This window comes from Ostrinia nubilalis, chromosome 29 (genome assembly GCF_963855985.1).
Source record: "Ostrinia nubilalis chromosome 29, ilOstNubi1.1, whole genome shotgun sequence".
NCBI lineage: Eukaryota > Metazoa > Arthropoda > Insecta > Lepidoptera > Crambidae > Ostrinia > Ostrinia nubilalis.
This window is the reverse complement of record NC_087116.1, coordinates 3881959-3906271: the sequence shown is the minus strand read 5'-3', so window position 1 is coordinate 3906271 and position 24313 is coordinate 3881959. Positions and strand designations below refer to the sequence as shown.

Here is a 24313-nt window from a genome sequence, read left to right as displayed (position 1 = left end):
CAACATACCAATATGTGGATGCTATTTTCCTGTTTTTATTAATATTTAATACAGTTTAAATGTTGATTTTTGTTGAGACTTCCTAATGTTTACTGTGAACCGTTACAGTCAATTTTACCATTCAATGTTGAAGGTATGCTCTATAAAAGTACTGTAATTTTTAAATGATTAAAGTTCCATGTTCACAAATGTTATTCACTGTCCAGTAAAGGCAAGTCGATCCTTAATTTAAACTTTTAGAGGAACTCCTAAGCTGTGCTTGTAATTAATTTTGTTGCTGGTCCAATGACAGTTGGACAAACTTGGCCTTCACTGGTTGGGTTATTGGCGGTCAAGCTGTAGATCCTGGCTACACAGGAGTTGCAGTGGTGGAAACAAGAAGTGGGAATAATTCCGAAGCCTATAACAAATCTAGGTCTGTGACTCATCAGAATTTACCCAATTACTCAATTAACCGGGGTTTTATAGTAATTTACAATTAATAAACGAGTTTCCGAGGAGATTGTTATCTTAAACAATGCCAGAATAACCAGTTCAACATCGTTTAGCCTTGTATTGTTTCAGTGTAGGGTTCCTTAAAGGTTTTACGAAAGAACAGTTTTTTTATGATTGGTTCTAATCATTGCAAGTTTTGCATTTAGATTGCTATCTGGCCATCCTTAATTGTCCGTAGTTCACTTGCTATAGTTGCACGAAGCTCAGCTGCCAATTTGCCCATTTCAGTAGCTATTATTGATCTGATCTCATCTGGACTTATGACGCAATCGCGCGCTACGAGACCCGATTCGGGCATGTCCTGCTTCACAGGCGAGCACGAAGTGGATGTGGATCCTCCTCTACGAAACGTAATGTTGTCATTATAGCTGGCTTTGTTGACATTACTGCTATTGGAGTTGCTCCTTATCGGTGTCGTATCTTTGTTAAGTTGCCGAGGCCGAGCCATAACACATTCTGGACAAGTCCAGTTCTTTCTGTAAGCCAAGTCGGGCCTCTTTTCCGTGGGGAACAAACATTTTAAGTGATAACTTAATTTACAATAAAATTAGAACAGTCGATGACATCGGTGGCGCCACCTGTGGTCGACTTGCAACATGCGAACTTCATTGTAGCGGATGACTAAAATTGTCTAAATAAAAATCCAAATAAATTTCTTGTGCCGAGGTTTGAACTTGGAACCTCTCGAAAACGCCGGTGTAAAAATCCAGTTCTAGCGCAACCGCGCTAACGTTGTGCTTAAGCGGTGTGACGAAATAAGTAGTTGGGTGATGCCGATGATTGACACAACCGAAAGTCACTGTTGAGTTTTATTTTAGTTATACCCGCCGTAACAAAAATTAAATTAAATTTACTCTCAATGACCTTAACTGATAATGATGACGATGGCCGTTGGGGCAGGAAAGTTCACGAGTGGCGACCACGGGCTGAAAGACGTAGCCAGCGTGGGGCTACCTAAGTAAACTCCGACAAACTTTACTTCGACATTACGTTACTCCGACATTTCTGAATATCGACATGACTTTACTTCGACACTACACTACCCTGATGGCTGAAACGAACGAATGCTCTAAGTCTAAGACAATCAAGTCAAGGCATAGACGGCTCAAAATACTTTATAATGAACAACGCTGCAATCTTTTTCGCTAAAAAGTGTCAAAGCTATATTCGACTCTAACTATTTTAACAAAAACGTTGCTATTTTTGCCCGCCAAAAACGACTTTCAAGTCATTTAATCATGCGCATAGCTCGTCAAAATGACGATCAATCAACAAATGGCGTCGCAGCATCAACTCGCAGGATATTAAATTCCTCACGAATATAAATAGCGTCGTATCGCGTTCAAATCGATTCCTGATATTCGAGAACATCTCGAATTCCGAAAGATAAGACCCCTGTCTTGTCTGTAGATTGTATGAGCGACAAAAGGTGATAAATTGCGTCATAAGTCGTTACAATAAGGGATATATTTGCAACTGATGCATCGACTGTAGATGAAACGCCATGCGCCATAGTTATCGTTAAGAGTACTTCAAAATTTTTCGCTTCTGTCCATACGAAGCTATGATTTTCATTGGCATGATCTACCTTATTGTCCGATAAGAAAAATTGTTACCATCCTCCCCCGAAAGACTTTCCCTGGAAAGGAAAAGAAGTGGGCATTTCTTTGATTCAAAAATGCCCATGGGAATATCGAAACATAATATTCCCATATCCAGTATGTCTCAGAGGCAGAAGAAGACACAAATAAGATAGAAGGTATCTGGCGACTTGTGAAAAATCCGAGATTCATAACCCAGGCAATTCCACTAAAACTGATTATTCTGTGCTAAAAAAATATAAGAAGTTACCCATTTAATTGACCTAAATCTTGTCTAGCTAGCACACTAACGGATCCAGCCACACACACACACAGACACCCAGAACCCAATTTCGCTAATTCCGGATTAAGAAATTGCTCGCTAATGGGTCTTTAATTTAATAATGTCGTCTTCCATCAACAATGAACAAAGTTTACTTAAACAACAGCGAAATTCTAATTACTTAAGTTAATCCACTAACACAATATTATGCTCGAGGCTGAATTGTTTGTCATCGTCGCTTCATGATATGGGATCAAGTATTTCAAAATCTTTATCAGAAGAAAGTCCCTTTTCAGTAGGCCTAAGATGCGCGCCGCGATAAGCGGTTATCACGCCATTTTATCGATTTTGTCCATACATTTTGACGTCGATAAAAGTTATCACGGCGCGCATCTTAGGCCCAGAACAGACGGTGAACCGCAACTGCAACGAAACTGCAACTGCTAGTTACTTTTGAATTGCATCTAAGTTTCTGCCATAGCGTCCGTTGAGAGACCACACACGACGCGACTAGTTTGAAAGTTGCAACTCAAAAGTAACTAGCAGTTGCAGTTTCGTTGCAGTTGCGTTTCACCGTCTGTTCTGGGCCTTAGGCCTACAGGGCACCTATAAGTCCCAAATCCCAATATTCCCAATATAGCTTGCCCTACCCATACCGTCACATCGGGACATTATTTGGTGCTGAGCAGTGGCGGAAGAAACTCGGTCACCTTTGTCATTATTTATCATTTTTGTCTAGTCCAAATATCGACTTTCGGCGATCCAATATCGAAGCGAATATTATCTTCTCGCAGACTTTAGACTTTTTGTCGCCCGATAGTTTGGTCGTGCTGTTAATGAGTACTAAGTACGCACATACACGGTTTTGGTAAAGGCAAATTCCTCATACAAATTAGAGAGATAAAACCATCGTCCGACTAAAAGTCTAATGTGTATTCTGTGGGCAAGCCGTGTGGTGACAGCAGAGTAGAATACATTTGTCACCAACCCCTACTCTTCCACGGGTGTCGTAAGAAGCGACTTAGGGACTACACATCAAACAGAGAACGGGCAGCAGCGCTCTCTGAAAAACATCAATCTTTTAAACTGCGATCTCCAACCCGCCTGCCAAGCGTGGGGATTATGGCAAAACCCTCCACTATAGTAGAGGAGGCTCATAGTCCAGCAGTGGACTGTAAAGTGCTGTTGATGATGATGATGATGATGATGGGCAGTCCAAACCACTAAGTAATGTGAAACGAGCATTCCTTTTAAACTAAGAAGACTGAACTGTGAATTGACTAGTAACCTTTGATATCAATAGTTAACAATACTTTATCTCTGACGCATACATTATCAGTCTTGTCCTTTTTCTCTACAGGGTGTTAGGTAAATGGGTATATGAGCCGACACTAGCCCATGTTAACATGGACATATAAATGGTATGGTGAAGTCAGAAATTTGATATCATCATTTTATTTTTTTTAATGTACATGCAAGATAAATTTTATAAAATCCGATTTGTATGAAAATTTTAATAATTAAAATGAAGATATCAATTTTCTGACTTCACCATACCATTTATATGCCCATGTTAACATGGGCTAGTGTCGGCTCATATACCCATTTACCTAACACCCTGTATAACGCCAGGCCAGTCACATTAGTCAAGCTCTAGGAATTTGGGGAAGCCATTGCAATGACAAATCGATTAATATTAAAATTATCTAGTTAAACCGAATTTACGGGTCACTGACCATGACCATAACCAATAAACCATAAAGAAGATTTCTTAAACACAATGATAATACTACCACCCCTGAGTGATGGGCGTCGTTTTACAAACCACACCCTGTATTTTCAACCGACTTCAAAAAAGGAGGAGGTTCTCAATTCGACCCGTATGTTTTTTTTTTTTTTTTCTATGTTTGTTACGCGATAACTCCGCCAATTATGAACCGATTTGAACAAATCTTTTTTCGGCGTATAGGTAATACCTCAAGGGTGGTCCCATTTAAATTTAATAATAATAAAAACAACCCCCAGGGGTGGAAAATTGGGGATGAACTTTTTTATACGCAATATCTCCGTCGATTATAAACCAATTTGAACGATTATTTTTTTGTTGAATAGGTATTATCAAAAGGGTGGTTTCATGCGAATTTGAAGAAAATATTTCACCCCCAAGGGTGGAAAATTGGGGATGAACTTTTTTATACGCAATATCTCCGCCGATTATGAACCAATTTTTTTTGGTCTCAATGTACTGCCTACCTTCAGTGGTAACATCAAGGTAATAATTAGTTAACTAAAAAGCAAGAAATAAGTAAAATTTTATTAAAAAAAAACCGACTCCAAAAAACCTACACTAAAAAGTAGAAAAATAATTACTAATTACCTACTTATTTATTAGGACGAATTATTAATATTTATGTAGGTATACCATGATTGATACTTTTGGAGTCGGTGCAGGCAAACTTTGCATGTTTCATAATCTTGGCACCGACTCCAGAATTATCAATCATGGTATACCTACATAAATATTAATAATTCGTCCTAATAAATAAGTAGGTAATTAGTAATTATTTTTCTACTTTTTAGTGTAGGTTTTTTGGAGTCGGTTTTATTTTTTTTTATAAAATTTTACTTATTGCACCCACTAGACGGCGCCACTTTTTTTTATCCACAACGAGGAAGCTCTTGGCCTGTATCTCACCTGATGGTAAGTGATGATCAGGCCGAAGGTGGAAGCGAGCTTCACCCGGAATCCTCAACCATGGAGGAGCTGGCCATCTAACCTCTAACTGCCGGAACAACAATGCTGTTAACATTGTTGTTATGGCGACAGACTTAGGTAAGATGGTGGTAGCTAGCCAGGTGGACTTAGAACACTGCCACTGTCGATTAAGTTCAAGTTCAATGCAATAATCCTGCTATCGCTTCAGCGCTCATCAGTCGGCGCCACTGGCGAGTGATAGGATCTTACCAGTGACGCCAACATGCAAGCGTAATTAATTAACTAATTAATATGGTAGCCTTTATCCTTCATTAGAACTTCGCGTGCCAATAATTTCCTAGAAATAGTACCTACTTCTCAAAGTCCAACTTACCTAGTTTTATAGTTCTTGGGCATGCACAAATCATTAAACCTGGTCAAATTACTGCGCACCTGGCTGGAATGCGACTTCCTCGCACTTACCCGCGTACATTCGTCCCGTCCGTACCAGAGCGTCGATGTGACGTCACAGCAGCCAGGTGCGCAATTAACTCTATCGGGTTGTACTTATTCTCTTCTCGTCTAAGCTGGAACTTAGCTAAAAATATGGTTTCACCTCAACAGCCAGCGGACGATGGAATCCAACTATCGACCCTCGATTCGGAATAGCCCTGCTTCTGTAATAGAGGCTATTAGTATCTTACAGTTTCGGGACTATTCCCACCTCTCGTTCCCACCACTGCAACTCCTGTGTAGCCAGGATCTACAGCTTGACCGCCATTAAAACCCAACCAGTGAAGGTCAAGTTTGTCCCGGGGGAACGTTAAACAGTCATTGGACCCGCAACGAAATTAATCAGAAGAACATAGGAGGAGGAGTTCGAAATTAAGGTTCGACTTCCCTCCATTGCAAAGCGGATGACAGGTGACAAACAAAGGTTGTAAAACCTTTAAGAAAAGAAAAGTCTCTTACAGTTTGCAATAAAAATGTTTAGGCTGATAATTATGCTGTTCATTAATTTATAGAATGTACATGACATGCATGGAGTCATGACAGTCCAATGACCTTTGCCCGGAGATGCGTGATGAACTGATGACTCACGGTCATCTGGTGCATAGAAAAATATTCATACGATGAATCATCGATAAGAAAAATCGGAATATTGATTATAAATTACGATAAGATCTTGTATTTCAGCTGTCCGGTTATCTGGTCTTAGCTCATACAATAAAAATATCGTCTAGATAACTTTTTAGTGTGGAATGACAGTGCGTCTACTAAATTGCACCTTATAATAGTTGTTATAGGTGCGATTATGGAACAAAAATTTACATTATGACGAGCAACAAAACCTGAACTTCGAACTCCTATGTTCTTCTGATTAATTTCGTTGCGGGTCCAATGACAGTTTAACTTTCCCCCGGGACAAACTTGACCATCACTGGTTGGGTTTTATTGGCGGTCAAGCCGTTATTCCTGGCTACACAGAAGTCGCAGCGTTGGGAAGTAAGAACGAGAGATTGGAATAGTCCCGTCTCAGTTTCTAACGGAAAATACAATTACTTAGTAATAAATCACCCATCTATCACTTAAAACACACTACTAGATAAGTTTGGCAATTCGTTTCCAATTCCGAGCAATCTAATCACAGTTTCAGATAGGCAAATCGATTTCTATCAAATTGTACGAAAGAACGACGCCTTTGTCCCTGAACATTCGTTGATTAAAGACTGGATAAGAAAAACTGTTTAATTACAATACGCTTAATGATTCTTCTTCCATGACCAAGAGTGGTCATGTGTTTGTAGCAAATGATGCTCCGCGTACCGGAAAACGAAGCGTGAGACGTCCACCTACAAGGTGGACCGACGGCATCATAAAGGTAGCAGGGAAGCGCTGGACGCAGGCCGCTACCAATCGATCAACATGGAAAGCATTGGGGGAGGCCTATGTTCAGCTGTGGACGTCCTATGGCTGAAATGATGATGATGCTTTAGAAGATCGGGTCATTCCTACACCTCGTAGAGCTGATGGCCGCTTGGGACAGAAAAGTTCTCGAGTGGGGACCGCGAGCCAGAAGACGTAGTGTGGGCTAGCCTCCCACTAGATGGACCGACGATCTGGTGAAGGTCCCTGGATGCGGGCAGCGCAGGACCGGTCTTTGTGGAAATCCTTGGGTGCCTTGGTCCAGCAGTGGACGTCATTTGGCTGAAACGAAGGAACGAAGTTAGGGGCAAATCAAATCATGATTATTTCGGGCAATCATGAGAAAGCTATTATAGTCAGATCACTTTCTTGCCAGTAATTTGAGTGATGATATCGATTCTGCAAGTCATTCTGATTAATCAAGTAATGGAAGTAATCTGTCAAGTCAACACAATGTAAAAATGTAAATTTATATGTAGTGGGTTTAAATACAACGAGCAGGTAACTTACAACTGTATTCACAAACGATGCTTGCTTAAGTGAAGCAGCAAATCGAACGCCCAGCGTTGAATAAAGCTCGGTGATTGGTTCGTGTGTCACCCTGTGCGTCCACGCGCACTGTGAGACCTCATAGTAATGTTTGTGAATACGGGCGTTAGTGTTGCCTTCTTCAGTAATTTTTCAGAGATACATTGTCATATTTTCTTGTAATTGCAATACTTTTCGCATCATTTCCCACCGAAAGATCCTTTTCTTCCTAAGGATTTCCAAAACCCACTGGTCTTGATCTTTCACTGCATCCAGGCGCTTTCCTCAATACTCATCTGGTCGTCTGTCCAATGAGTGACTTCATGAGCTTGGCAGTCCACCGAGTGGGAGGCCTGGCTTACCTACATTACGTTCTCCGGTGCTTGGTCGCCACCCGAGGGCATTTTTGCCCCAAAAGCTATCGCTTAAACAGCCCTACTATGTCGCGTTCATTAAAACATATTAACCATACTTGGCACTAACCAACGTATAGTTTTGGAAATCATGGACGCAAATATGACATCACAACCGGCTTGAAATGCCACCATAAGCGTCTGAGAAAACCGGCTCCAATCATAACTCTAGTTGACGTAACATTTGGCAATGCGTACGCAAGTCGACGTCACCGGCAGACAGTCGTTATCATTGTTGATGACGCATTGTCTTCGTTTACTTTGTTGATCTCATTGATAACGGCACCGTCATCGTTGTTGCGCCATATTCCAATTTCACTGCCTCTTTCGCCGCATTGAATAATCATAAAGGACGTAGCACACTTATCAACCCGGAAAGGGATCGTAACCGTATCATCCCGAGGCGGTCAGTATTCTTTGTATGAAACTCCATACTGCACGCACACTTATCCGCACTGTAACATAAATGCCTCGCCCGGTAGACAGCGCTCGCAAGGCGATACGGTTTTGATGCCTTTCCGAGTTGAAAAGTCTGCTAAAAAAAAGATCATCATCATCATTTCAGCCACAGGACGTCCACTGCTGAACATAGGCCTCCCCCAATGATTTCCGCATTGACCGGTTGGTAGCGACCTGCATCCAGCGTTTTCCTGCTACCTTTATGAGTTCGCCTATCCATCTTGTGGGTGAACGTCCTACGCTGCGCTTTCCGGTACGTGGTTCTGCTAGAATCTTGCAAACAGAGAAACTGGGTAACTATGTGAGGATGGAACCTAAATTGAACTGAACCACTGAACCGATTTAGATGAAATAACGTAACGTGCAATATGCAAAATCATAGGTTTGGTTCCCACTTGTGGGAATCCGGGCCTTTCCAAGGCGAGAGTGAATGGGCACTTACAGGGCAGATATGTACCATCCTAGACTGCATCCGTTATGTTCTAGAATTGACTCCGAAGACTTACTTATATTATTATTTTATACTTTAATGCCAAAATTTAACATTATTCGAACTTAATGTCATAATTTTAAAATGTAGATAACATTGTTTACATGGTATCCTAAGCGTGCGGCGCTAACCAGGAAAATACTTATGTATTTTTATTAAACATTATGTTTAATACATAAACGAGGTCATTTACTTGTGAATGTGCTTCAAGGGTACGCTTTACTGATGCCTCTCGCGATTACCATCTGAAATAATCTGAATGTTAAGTCGTCAGCACATCGGCCTCCCCTTTTTGTTCCAATTGGGACTACTATGTACTACGTAAGGTGCACAGTGTGTTTCTCTCTACTTGTACTTAGAACTGGGCTTTACTTGGAGATCGTGAAAGAGACCCTTATTACTATTTTATTAGTATTATTAATTTAGTACACTTTTTTTCCGCTAACCACCCCTCCAGTCAATTCGTAACAAAATCTATACTAATATTATAAATGCGAAAGTAACTTTGTCTGTCTGTCTGTCTTGCTTTCACGCCTAAGCCACTGAACCGATTTTGATGAAATTTGAGTCCCGGGAAAGGACATAGGATAGTTTTTATCCCGGTGTTTTATTAGACAGGGACGCGCGCGATAATGTTTTTCTGTGACAGACAAAATTCCACGCGGGCGGAAAGCTATTATTCCATAACTACGAGACTTTTTATATGACACATTGTGATGTAAAACATCGCAGATTAAATTATTGAAATCAGACTTGACCTGTTGCATTCAAATTAATTTCACATTGACCCACTATAGTTTTTCCTAGAACAAACTATAAAAACCGTAACAAGAAACCATAGACTTCTATGTAACTACTAGATCGGCTGTGCTAATCTGATATTACTCACAACAATAAATACTTTATTGATTGATTGAAAGTTTTAAAGCATTACGATAACTAGCGCAAACCTACCTAATGAAGTCAGCCAAATGACGTCCACTGCTGGGCATAGGCCTCCCCCAAGGATTTCCATAAAGAACGGTCTTGCGCTGCCCTCATCCAGGTGCTTCCGCGACCTTCACCAGATCGTCGTTCCATCTAGTGGGAGGCCTGCCCACACTACGTCTTTGGTTGCCATTTGAGAACTTTTTTGCCATGTCAGTAACTTTTGGTTCTCCTGCGGATCTCCTCATTTCTGATTCGATCACGCGGGGAAACTCCGAGCATAGCACGCTCCATCGCCCTTTTAAGGTTCAACCAAACCAACGCCATACACGCGATCAGCCGGCTTGCAGCGATGGCGACCAGACTTAAGGTTTGGTCAAACCAACGCGGTCAGCCAGCGTGCAGCGATGGCGAGCAGACTTAAATGCATTGGTCGCTATCGCTGCCGGCTGATCGCGTGTGATCGCGTTGGTTTGGCCGAACCTTTAGTGACCTTCTTACGAGGCCTGTAATAACCGTGCCAGTCTAGTAGCATACGTAGAAATCTTCGAAAACACATTTCACCGATCCATTAACAAATCAAGCATGAATCACGGTCTTCCAAGAACTATTTGTAAACAAACGTATGAGAAATGCAATATCGTCGGAATTATCTCGTAGTACGGGAAACTGGGGTTTACGGAGGTGGTATAACGTCATGGATCCAGAAATAATTTGATAGACGTATGCCCGATTCCACCATCAATCCCTAATTTTTAAGTGACCCCAATGGTACATAACAGGAATTTTTTTGTCACTTATAAATTAGAGATTGATGGTGAAAACACGGGACTATTCCCACCTCTCGTTCCCACCACTGCAACTCATGTGTAGCCAGGATCTATAGCTTGACCGCCATAAAAACCCAACTAATGAAGGTCAAGTTTGTCCCGGGGGAATGTTAAACTGTCATTGGACCTGCAACGAAATTAATCATAGGAGGAGTTCGAAATTAAGGTTCGACTTCCCTCCATTGCAAAGCGGATGATGGTGAAAACAGGCATCAGGCTCTCAAACGTTTTCTTGTTGATGAAGGGCTTTTTCCACTGAGACGTTTTGGCTGCAAACCTTGCTGCCCCATCGGCCGTCAGTTCAGCGTACTATGTGCCCTGCCCATTGCCATTTTATCTTGCTAATCCATCGGTGGAGCCGACTGTCCACCCACAGATGACCTCATAAAGGTATCATGAAGGCGCTGGATGCAGGCCGCTACCAACCGGGCAATATAGAAATCATTGAGGGAGCCTATGTTCAGCAGTGGACGTCCCTTGCAGCTGTGGCAGAAATGATGATTATTATTATTTTCCCAACGCACTATAGTGTCAGTGTGTGTGCATAATTTCATTCATTAAAGTCTACCTATAAACCACTTTGTTGAGTATCGCTGCGACACGCGAATATCGACCTTGTTCCCAAAGCGCACTTTTTATAATTAGTCAGATGATGTATTTGTGAGAGAAAAGTGGGTGAAGTCCTTGATCTCATAAATCACACTTAAATGTAAGAAACTGTGTCTTTAAAATAATTTCTTAGCATGAAAATCGTTGTTTGTAATGTCCAGTCAAACAAGATCTGTTATTTATGTGGGTCTGCACTGCATCCAGAATTCCAGAAGAGGAGTCAAGCTATATCTCAGGCTCTACACTTATAATCGAAATAAAACATACTTAAGTACCTCAGATAGTTTTTTGGATAACATGCTTTGACGGAAAACGGCCCTTTATTACTCGGTCAAAAATCGGACATTTCCCACCTACCCCCAAAAGGCTTCTCCCGAGTGGGTAAAATAAAAGTTTTTCGTGTGCAGATATGAAACTAAAATTCCCATTTTCCTCCATTAGAAAGAAGTCAGGGTAATATGAGAAAATTTCGAAATTTCAAGTGCAAAGCATCGCCCAATAACGTGCTAATGTCATGTCAAATTATCATAAGAATATGTTTTCCATCAATTAATTAATATCTAATTACTCATAACACGCTATGATTGACAGTTATTTTACATAACTGATAAGGAGTCAATGTTTTATTGCTCTCCCACTTCTAAATCACGTGCTTATCCATATTTGATATTTATAGCAAATTAACTGTTTGTCCGTTGCCTTTTCCACGGTCAAACCTTTGAACCAATTTTAATAACTCTATTAGATAAGCGGATGTCCCAAGGGCAGCGTGGGATGTCCACTCACAAGGTTAACAGATGACCTTATAAAGATTGCAAGGCGCTGGATGCAGGCCGCTACCAAGCGGGCGATGTGGAAATCATTGGGGGAGGCCTATGTTCAGCAGTGGACGTCCTGTGGCTGGCAAAACGGCAAGGCTAGTATATTTTAGCTATTTTCATAGTATAATGTCATACGGCATATTATTGTTGTGGGGCTCAGCCGCGGACATTGAAACTGTGTTTGTTCTGCAGAAGAGAGCAGTGCGGGCCATTTATAACCTTGGACCCCGATTTTCCTTGAAAGATTTTTTTAAGGAAATAAACATACTGACAGTAGCTTCACAGTTCATTTATGAAAACCTTTTATATGTCCGCAAAAATATAGAGCAATTCACGAAAAAGAGCGATTTGCATAACTTTAATACAAGAAACAAAAATAAACTTGCCGTTCCAAATTTCAGATTGCATAAGATTGGTAATTCATTTATGGGAAAATGTATTAAATTCTTTAATAAATTACCACAAATCGGTATGGTCGTTCTACAGGTGATCTTCTCGTGTATGCCACACATCTATGGAGCGAGGCCATTGAGAAACATGGAGAAGCCCTTGCCGTTTCATTGGACGTATCAAAGGCATTTGACAGAGTCTGGCACGGCAGCCTACTAAACAAGCTTCCATCTTTTGGAATCCCTGTTGGCTTCTGCAAATGGATCTCCGATTTTCTTGAGGGACGATCAATAAGAGTAGTTCTTGAGGGCTACACTTCTAGTCAACAACCTATTGACGCTGGCGTCCCTCAGGGTTCGGTGCTGTCTGCAACACTATTCCTACTGCACATCAATGACCTGCTCAAACCCGGTACGCAGATGACACGACAGTGACAGCCAAATATATATCCAACGCAAAAGCCGACAGGCGTGAGGTCGAGTCTTGTCGTGAGTCCCTAATTGAACGCTTAAATTTGGCCCTTCAGGATGTCTCTGATTGGGGCGATGCCAACCTGGTCCAATTTAACGCGTCAAAAACACAGGCGTGTCTGTTCTCCGCCAAACGAAGTCCATTTCCTATGGCTCCAACATTCCGAGGTGTGCCTGTCAAAATCACCGAGCGACTGCAACTCTTGGGCATTGAAATGTCCAGCAAGCTGAACTTTGGCGAGTACACCGAATCCATAGCGAAAACTGCTGCCAAAAAGCTTGGTATCCTCTCGAGGGCAAGGCAGTACTTCTCCAAGAAGCAAAAGCTGCAGCTTTATAAAGCACAGATCCGACCTTGCATGGAATACTGCTGCCACCTCTGGGACGGCTCTGCCAAGAAACATTTGGCTGCTTTGGATTCGGTGGAAAGGCGTGCCAGAAGACTTATCGACAGCCCTACCCTTGTTGAAGCGGCGCTCCAGGAACTTGACCATCGCCGTAAGGTAGCATCCCTATCGGTTTTCTACAGGCTACACTTCGGAGAATGTGCGAAAGAATTACATGAATTAATTCCACCAGCCCCCTTCCATCATCGGGGAACCAGACGCAGGTTAGCGTACCATCTAGGGCATGAATATCGGAATCTCGGAATCTCGTAATATCGGAATCTCGGACTGCCAGATCCGATATTTCAATTCCGATATTGAGCGATCCAATATCGTAATATCGGAATCAGATAAAAGTTTTAATTGAGATTTTAAACAAAGCGTTTAAACTCGCCACAACCTGCCACAAAGCCCAAAGTAGGTACATGATTGGCAAAGACCAATGATTTTCTCATGTCTCTCACCATCACTATTTATGGTTAATTTAACTTGTTCTAAATAAATTTAGCATTTGCCATATGTACTTGGTCAACAAAGAAAGACATCTCAACTCCTTTTCAAACATTAATTTTACTGGACTATGGAGTTCTGCGTACTATGTGCCTTGCCCATTGCCAATTTGCCACTTCAGCTTACTAATCCGTCGGGCTATATCAGCTACTTTAGTTAGTTTACGGAGCTGATTAGATCTCGTAAAGAAACACCAAGCTTATCCCTCTCCATAGCACGCTGTGCCATAAATTCAAAGGCCACGTTTTCGAGCCGTATATCATCACACACCAATGGAAGACTTTCATCTTCGTATTCGACGATTTACCTCTTTCTCGAAATTGCATCTAACTACCTAGCTAAGCGTTTGTCCGAGATAGACATACTTACTTGTCAAAAATCTCGAGAATTTACCTCCTAACCTAAACTGGGTAAGGGGCAACATGGACATTCGACAAAAGCTTCGTTTTTTCCATATACATACTCTTCGATCATTGTGATAATGTCTTGCAACGGTTCTGCCTTAGAACGCAAAACAGACTGACGATGAGGCAGCAAGATTCTGAAGTGGAGGCCACGTACCGGAAAGTGCAGCGTAGGACTCATAACCACAAGGTGGACCGACGACCTCATAAAGGTAGCAGGAAGGCGCTGGATGCAGGCCGCCACCAACCGGACATTGTGAAAACAGCATCAGAGCCTGTGTTCAGCAGTGGACTTCCTATGCTAACATGATGATGATGGCTCGTGGTTTTGTGAGTCAAAAAGGAACAAATTACAAGCATATTCAAGTTTTTTACCACTCTCTACAATTTTTGTAACACGTGATTTGAATGACTCTAAAATTCATTCCGCCAACATAAAACAGGGTAATATAATGTAGGAGAAAAAGTTTGTTTGATACCTGTGTGTGATTTTACAAAAACACTTTAATTATTTGCTACTTAGTCCATAATTATAGGCTCGTTATCAGTAACCATTCATTATCAGGTGATCCGTCTGCTCGTTTGCGTCTTGTCACATAAAAAAACCAAATGCAATGGATGAATGGATACCCATAACGTAAAAATAGTTTTAAAATACTTCAATTTTATGAAGTGCTGTTTTGTACCAAATTAAAGATTTTGATTAAAATCATTATTTTTATTGTAAACAATCCAGAATTCTTACGAATATAACGAAATGTTAATTTTATAGCACATGAACTCAATTCCGATATTAATATCGGAATTCCGATATTGAGATCTAATATCGGAATCCAATATCGGAATTGAAAACCTTCCGATATTACATGCCCTAGTACCATCCCTATATTGTTGACATTCCACCAGCTCGCACTAAGCGTTTCGATGACTCTTTTATAATGCGAACAGCTAGGGACTGGAATTCGTTGCCTGCTGCTGTCTTTCCCGAAAACTATAATCCGGGCCTTTTCAAGGCGAGAGTGAATAGGCACTTACAGGGCAGATATGTACCATCCTAGACCGCATCCCACTTAACATCAGGTGCGATTGTGGTCAAATACCTGCCTTGTTATGCATAAAAAAAAAAAAAATACTGGTACGTGTAAAAGTGCTTTTTTTAAGCCTATTTACAGAAATAAATGAGTTTTATTGAGTTTTTTATTTTATTGAAATGATGATGATGAGACGCAGATTGGATCTTGGTGATGGATAGAATATGCTTTGATATTGATAGCGAAAATAAAGCTTGAAAGGGGTGTGGAAATAATCTTGCTGTAATGCATTATTTTTGCGTTTGTTACTTAAATTTTCATTTGCCTCTGGTAAATTAGAAAGGGGTCTTGCTCCTGCAGTGGATACTGAATGACCTGATGATGATGATGAATTAAATAAAGTATTTTCAAACGGGCTGTTTGATAAAAACTTTCTATCACAGACCGAACTCGAATGTTCTTCTGATTATTTCGTTGCGGGGCCGATGACATTTTAACTTTCCCCGGGACAAACTTGACCTTCACTGTAGATCCTGGCTACACAGGAGTTGCAGCGGTGGGAACGTGAGGTTGGAATAGTCCCGTATCACAGACCAAAACCGGCAGGCGCATCCGCGGGCAACACCTATAGACGATAAATTCTCCCATCAATTTCCATGAACGCGTACAAACTTCAAGAGTCAACCATTATCTGTACATTAGTGCTATCGTAATCTAATATTTGCGAAGATAACAGTCACATAATGGCAGACGTACACAATAAACACATAATAAAGTAACTCCGATTCATCATCATCACATTTAAGGTCATAGCAGACCTATCAACTCGGAAAAGGATCAACACCGTATCGCCTTTCGCGAGCTATCATCGTCTTTCGCGCGCTGTCAACCGCGAGGCGAGGCGTTTTGAGTTTCTTCCGCAACTTCTCAGCAACAGCCCATATGTTGTCCCGAAGTCGAAGTGGTGGTAGGGCAAGCTATATTTTTGACGTTAATAAGTGCCCTGGAAAGGGCCTATGTACTAGTGCGTCGATGTGACGTCACGGCTGCCAGGTGCGCAGTTAACTTGACCCGGGTTGTATACAGTGCGACTACTGTATGTCGACTTGATCTAAAGTACACACAACAGAAGCGTAGTTACATAGCTGGGCACCGTTAATCAAATAGTTAACTTCGTTAATCGTTAAACCGTTAATAAAAAAATTAACTTCGTTAAACGTTAAAACGTTACATTTAGCAAGATTTAACGCAAGTTAACGTTAATCGTTAATCCGTTAACACATTATAATAAAACGAAAAAAATAATTGTATGCAAGGTTCAAATAATTTCGAAAGCTTGTATCGCTCATGGATTTATTCCTCTTTTATGTTTGCCCTGATATTTCATATAGAATTTTATTTTATGGTATAACGTAAGCCTAACTTTTACGGTGGCTTTTTCTGTATATTTAATAGACTGTAATTCTACTTACGTTATACCATAAAATCTGATTTTTTAGTATAATATTTGGGCAATGATTAGAAGTTGTTTCGACATCAGCCACACAGTTTTGACAGTTCAAACTCCTTGCCAGACAGTTTTTTAGGATAGCTGCCCAAGCCACGATAACCCAAACTTCATAATCCACCAACATTCTAACTTATATTGGGAGCATACGCAGACAAACTTTCAGCTTTTATAAAATGACGTAGCTCTGGCGTTCACCAGCTCTTAGTCTATAATATCTCAATCTTAGAGCCTTGGTTCAATTACAATACAATTTAGCACCAAAGTGCTCGAAAAGATAAATCCAACAAACCCAAACTCGATAAGTTTCCACCGTTTCGTTTCGGAATTCCTATGCCCACCTCCTGACTCCATCATCAGGACCCTGGACATCATCTAGTACTAATGCTCAAAAAATAAAAAAATAAAACACTACTAATAAAAAAATGCTACTACAGCCTAAACGAGTACTTCAGTGACTTAAACTTAAATTAAAAATATTATTGTATCCGTTACACGTTGATTACTAAATCAATCATTTAATTGCTAAGCCTAAATGGGTAACATGATGTACTGGATAATATGATAACCACATCTTGTAAACATTCATGAAATGCAATAAACACATTTTGACTTTGACTTTGAAAAAAAAAAGACAAATCCAACGAACCCAAATTCGATGCGATTCCGCCATATCATTTAGGAGTTCCTATGGCCACCTCCTGACTCCATCATAGACCAGATTAATGCTACCATAACATTGCATTTTCATCCTACCATAACATTGCATTTTCATCGTACTTACATAAGCATACCAAATTTCTGCTCAATCGGTTGAGGAGAACTGGTCTTAAATTCAGTTGCAAGATTTGTCCCACACATACTAACAAGTGAAGTCAATATAAAGCTTGTAAAAAATAAATAAATAAATAGCATATTTTATATCGTTTCGTTCTGGTTAAAAAAACCGGCCAAGTGCGTGTCGGACTCACGCACATAGGGTTCCGTACCATTGATTTATGTTTTTTTTTTTATTTATGTTATTTGTATGAAAGATTATGCGGTAATAAGCGGTTTACGATTTACGAGGTATTAAAAAAGCCTACTTACTAGATCTCGTTCAAAACAATTTTCGTTGGTAGTTTTTATAGTAATGTACATCATATGTTTTTTTTAGATTTTTCATTTTCTTATTTTAGAAGCTAGAGGGGAGGGGGGGCCAACTTTTTTCCACTTTGGAAGCGTCTGTCACGCAAACTATTCGGTTTAGAAAAAAAGTATTTTAGAAACCTCGATATCATTTTTGAAGACCTATCTATAGATACCCCACACGTATGTGTTTGATGATGAAAAAAAAAATTTTTGAGTTTCAGTTCTAAGTATGGGGAGCCCCCAATATTTATAATTATTTTTTTATTTTTGCATCAAAATCTTAATGCGGTTCACAGAATACATCTACCTACCAAGTTCAACAGTATAGCTCTTATAGTTTCGGAAAAATGGCTGTGACATACGGACGGACAGACGGACGGACGTACGGACATACAGACAGACATGACGAATCTATAAGGGTTCCGTTTTTTGCCATTTGGCTACGGAACCCTAAAAACTGTTGTTTTGGGTTCTGGATGTTCTGGAAGCCCGAATGTACTTGTCAGAACGCGTTTTTCTAGTGTTTTTCAGCGTGCCTGCTGTATCTTTTTGGTACATAGTAGGTACTGGATTAACGATTAACGGACTTACGATAATTTAACGGAAGTTAACGAGTCCGTTAACATTTTTTAAAGTTAACTTAAAAGTTAATCCGTTAATAGAAATGTAACTTCGTTAATTAACGATTAACGGATTAACGAGTTAATGCCCAGCTATGCGTAGTTAGTAATGAGTATTGCACAAAAACACGAAATGTTTCTGAAATAATGCGTATACAAAGACAATGACTTGCAAAGTTTATGAAATCGTCACCAATTTTTTTTATGATGGCATATGGCATCAACTTCTGACGTAGGTTCTTTCCACGTGGATTTCAGTGAAATTATTGTCATCATACTCAGGTCACTTAGGCAAGACGGGACTTTCCCACCTCTCGTTCCCACCGCTGTAACTCCTGTATAGCCAGGATCTACAGCTTGACCGCCAATAAAAACCCAACCTGTGAAGGCCAAGTTTGTCCCAGCTTCACTGTAGGAGCACTACCCCTTTAATTTACCACGGGACGTCCATCCACAAAGTGAACAGGTGGACCATAAAGGTTGCAGAAAGGCGTTGGATGCAGGCCGCTGCCAACCGGCCAATCTGGAAATCATTTGGGGAGGCTTATGTTCAGCAGTGGACGTCCTGTGGCCGAAATGACGATGATGATATGGAGGATATCCTATACTCCTAAATTAAGCTGTAGATCCTGGCTACACAGGAGCTGCAGCGTTGAGAACGAGAGGTGGGAATAGTCCCGTATATTCTTAAATTCCTAATAATAACCAAAAACTGTTTCTTATTGTCACCAGGTTGTGGAGTGCAAATCAAAGTCCACCGGTGCCAGACGAGCGTTGAAGGTGCTACATGACAGTGCAAAAGCCAGGAGGGAGGTGGAACTACATTGGCGGGCCAGCGGGTGCATACACATTGTCGAGGTAACCTTAATATCCTTATTACATAGCGCATTACTAGTAGATTCCTAAGGTAGTGGAGCGATGAGGTCAGATGAGGAGACAATGTCAAACGATATTTACACCCGTATAGATGTCTAAAACTGAACCGTCCCAGCTATGACATTGTCAAGAAGGCTCTACTATAGTTGAACGATTTTGAAACGTCAAATGATGAGGATTATTAGTTCCGATTTTTGCGACTTGACGTTTAAGACTCTTTTGACTATAGTAACAAAATACCCAAAAAGATAGACGTTGAGTTTTTCCTAATTTTTATATTTTCCAGGACTCTTTTCCAAGTCTTCTTTTGATAAAAACCTTTTACTGACAATTACGAATACAAAATAATGTACGTCATTAGAAATAGATAAATACGAAAGTATTCTGTCTGTCTGTTACTTTTCACAGCCAAATCACTATTTAACTAATTTAATTAAGATAAAAAGGTAGATTAAATCTTGAAGAACGACCTATGCTACGTTTTTGGTGTCTACCTGATTCCCGGGAATTCTTATAACTGTCTAAATTTTCCGTCAGTTCACTGACTCGAAAAACATCTAGACTTTAGAAGACTCTACTGCCACAGAGTGACGTAAGAGGTTAAGGTCATCGTGAAGTCATGAACACGAAACTATTTTAATATTCATTGCCAAAGTACATCTGCGTTAAATATTGTTGAATTGTCATTCTTAGCTGATTATAGAAAAATAATCGCTCAAATCGGACTAGAAATCTTTAAGTACCTAATCGGTGTATGTACAGATTGTAAAGATTTCTGGATGACATAATTGTCACGAATTACGACGAAGACGATCAATTACGACGTCCATGTAAACTAAAAATGCTCATAAAATAAAAACTACTCAATCAAATCAAATAAAATTTTCATGGGACCAAAAGACAGCTATTTTTCATCGATCAAAGAAAGAATTTCGTAAATCGGATCAGAACTCTCGGCGTAATCGGTGTACTACATACATAAAAAAAACATACCTACCGAATTAAGAACCTCCTCATTTTGTTGAATTCGGTTAAAAACATAACCTCCCTTCTGGCGCCGTCGGGTGAATAGTCCACGATCTGGTGAAGGTCGCGGGAAGTGCCTGGATGCGGGCAGCACAGGACCGGTCGTTGTGGAAATCCTTGGGAAAACAAATGATACAAATTGTTAGAAAACGCCTAAAATGGATCTGGCAGTTTTGCTAATATTCATGTCTAGTTGGGACTCGTTCCCATGGCAATCCAGTTTTGTGGGATCCAGTAATGCAGGATCCTGCAACAAACAGTTCCTGCAAAAAACGGGCCAAAAAGCTTCCTTCTGCCGCGCTTCACTTTAAAGCCTATATCTTCAAAACTATGGGCATTAGGGCAAGTGTGGTGTCATTTTCGGATAATTCAAGGATGGCAAATTCATTTCTTGAACAAACTTTTTGTTTTTTTTATACAAAATAATCCCGATGTCTGCCGACGGAAATCCACTCAGGAGCACCCAAAAAATAACTGTTCCAAAAATGAGCCTTCTATACCAAAGTGGAGGAGTTTTTGCACTAAATTCCCTACTATGGTACTTGAAAGGGTAAACTTGGCATTCATTGGTTGGGTTTTTATTGGCGGTGAAGCTGGAGCCCCTAAGAGTACTTGCTTAATTTTCTAGTAAAGTGAGAAAGCCATTATTTAAAACATTACCACCCTTTCTACAGTTGGTAAACAGTACCTTTTTTAAAATATTCATGCATGGCTCATTACTCCCATTAAATGGATGACAAATGAACCGGGAATTTTTGTAATGGACTATTGTTATATTGATCTATCTATTATTATTGATCTATAAACAAAAATCCAGACTTAGCTGGCTCCGTGTACGTCTACTCATTCGATCCTAAACTTCGAACTCCTATGTTCTTCTGATTAATTTCGTCGCGGGTCCAATGACAGTTTAACTTTCTCCCGGGACGAACTTGGCCTTCACTGGTTGAGTTTTCGGCGGTCAAGCTGTAGATCCTGGCTGCACAGGAGTTGCAGCGGCGGGAACGAGAGGTGGGAATAGTCCCGTAGCTCAGCCTACAGACTAGATGAAGTCAAAGCAGCTAAGAAAACCTGCCAAGCTTGAGTTGGACTCGCATACGAAGGCTTCTTTCTTCAATGACGTAGTCAACAACCAATCCATTGACACACTTTATAAGCTTTCAAAACGCGGGTCCCCTATATACTTTGTAGGGCAACAAGCCGATGACGTCAACATTTCACCAACTCAATTGACTGACTAATATCAATAAAATTTCAAAGCAAGGAAATTTTTTAAATAAACAATTGACAAAGACCTCCCTCGAAGATTTCCACCACGACCGGTTCTGTGATGCCCGCATCCAGACACTTCCCGTGACCTTCACTAGGTCGTCAGTCCACTTATTGGGAAAACTAATTGAATTTTAGGGCTATGATGTAGTGTTCTGTTAATAATTAAATTGTACTTTGGAATTAGTACATTCTGTCACCTACCCAATTGACGTCACGACAACTCGACATAGCTTTTCATGATGTCCTGTTATTTGTTTTGCAAAATCTATTGTTTTAATTGACATTCACTCTAACGTTACGTTACCCATTTAGTTTAAAATTGTCAAAACATTACGTGACGAGCGGAAAACTTCGGTCACGTTTAGCCTAGGCGCAGACCACCGACTTTCAGTTGGCCGATAGTTGGGCCAAATCGACCGATACCAAATCGATGTAATGTGCGCACTTTCATACATCTCCATACTGATTAACAGCCCGACCCAACTATCGGCCAACTAAAAGTCGATGGTCTGCGCCTAGGCTTATAGATTGTAAGGATTCTTTTGAATCAGAATTCTTTCACATTTTCACTTGATAAATTTTCAAATTAATATGATCTGTACTCGTAGTTCGAAGGGGGGTTAAGCCATCGAGATTTTTGCCTTTAGAAAGCACATAATATCTCTCCCAAAAACAGGGATAAAAACTATCCTATGTTTCACCTGCCTGGATCTCAACAAACTATCCCTGTATCTTTCATCTAATCCGATTCAGTGACATAAGCGTCAAAGACTTACAAATATTCATTAGTAGGAAATAAGATAGGTGTCAACTGCCCAGATATTAAAATCCTTGGGTGAGGCCTTTGTCCAGCAGTGGACGTCATTTGGCTGAAACGAACGAACCTAGTTAAAAAATCTCCCAAATTAAACCCCAATGTACCAAAAACAACAAAATAATAATTCAAAACGTCTCTCCCCAGATCGTTGATGTATATGACAACACATACGGAGGCAAGCGATGTCTTCTCGTGGTTATGGAGTGCATGGATGGAGGAGAACTGTTCCAGAGAATCCAGGATAACAGGGAAGGAGCATTCACTGAGAGACAGGCGGCCGAGGTAAGCAATTATATTCCTAATAATAATAATAATAATAAAACGTTTATTTCAGACATTACGTATCCATATGTGTTAGTAACATGATAATCTTAATCTAGTGTTAGTAATAAGCTAATGACAAGTAGGTAGATAATTATTTATACAATATGGCTTCCAGTGTGACTCCTGCGCTATAGGTATTCATAGCGAGTGACCGGAGCATGAAGCTGCAGCCAGCGGCGCATCAGCGGGGAGTCCCACCGGTCAGCCAGCGCGCGCAGAATGCTGTTCGAGCTGCCGCGCACCCGCGCCCACAGCGAGGCGCAGCGCTTTCTGATGATAGTGTAGAAACAATCAGTCTGCGCCTCAGCAAACATGGCTGATGCACTACAGTGTCGCGGCAGGCCGAACAACATCCTGAACGCGTTATTGTATTGGACGCGTAGTGCACTATACGCCCGCTGCGTAAAGCTAGCCCATAGGCCGCACGTGTAGAACGATTGACAATATGCTTTATAAAGCGTCAGCTTAACTGGTTTACTACAACGTGCGAATCTACGAGCCAACATATTACAGCGAACACACAGAGCCCTACGCTCCCTCTCAATATCCACAGAGTCTGACAGGCTGTCAGTGACCCAGTGACCCAGATACTTAAATTGGTGAACTCTTTTTAGTTGTGAGCCTCCGAGAGTAACAGATGGTACATTCCGCTGACTCCCGGCCGCACCAGCTTGAAACAACATAAACTCACTTTTAAGCGAGTTGTATCTAAGCCCATGAGCCACCGCATACTCTTCACACATGTGTAGAAGTCTTCTTAATGCTCCAATCGACGGGCTCAGCAGCACCATATCGTCAGCATAACTAATGTTGTTTACACACACGCCACCTACATGGCATCCTATATATGTGCTGCTGAGCTCCCCGATCAGCCCGTTCATGTATAGGTTGAAGAGCTTGGGCGAGCTCAACCCTCCCTGTCTCACCCCACACTGCAACCCATACATGTCGGACCGCGAGCCAGCCCACTTTACACAATTATTCTGATTATCATACCAATATTTAAATATGGATATGATTTCAGTGGGCACATTAGTTTCACAATGCAGCTTATTCCATAATAAATTGTACGACACCAAATCGAATGCCTTCGATAAGTCCAAAAAACAAGCATAAACCGGGGTTTTTCTAGCTGTATAGTACTGCACAGTCTGCTTGAGACAGAAGATGGCACTCTCTGTGGACAGACCTGGTTTGAAACCAAACTGTGCATCGTGAAGCTCAATGTGCTCACCTAATCTTCTATCAAGCAGACTATCCAGCACTTTAGCTATAACCGTGGCTAAAGATATAGGCCTATAATTGGACAAATCTGAGGCATGCCCAGTTTTATTTTTTATAATAGGCACTACAACTGTGAACATCAACTCTTCCGGCAAGTAACAGTGACTTATGCAAAGATTAAAGAACATAGACAGAACTCGCGGCAAATGGACTCCCGCATACTTTAGATGCTCGATGCTGAGATCATCGTGACCAGGAGACTTACCTCT

The 24313-nt window shown here is 40.8% G+C and overlaps 1 protein-coding gene across 1 annotated transcript in view; it reads left to right on the top strand.

Annotated features, from left to right (window-relative positions):
• The window catches only part of LOC135085704 (MAP kinase-activated protein kinase 2), a 43915-nt gene that overhangs the window by 3258 nt on the left and 16344 nt on the right, over positions 1-24313 (top strand). The window contains exons 2-3 of the mRNA XM_063980518.1: positions 19238-19363; positions 22641-22778. Coding sequence (XP_063836588.1) covers positions 19238-19363; positions 22641-22778 — 264 coding nt within the window. The remainder of the gene's footprint in view (positions 1-19237; positions 19364-22640; positions 22779-24313) is intronic.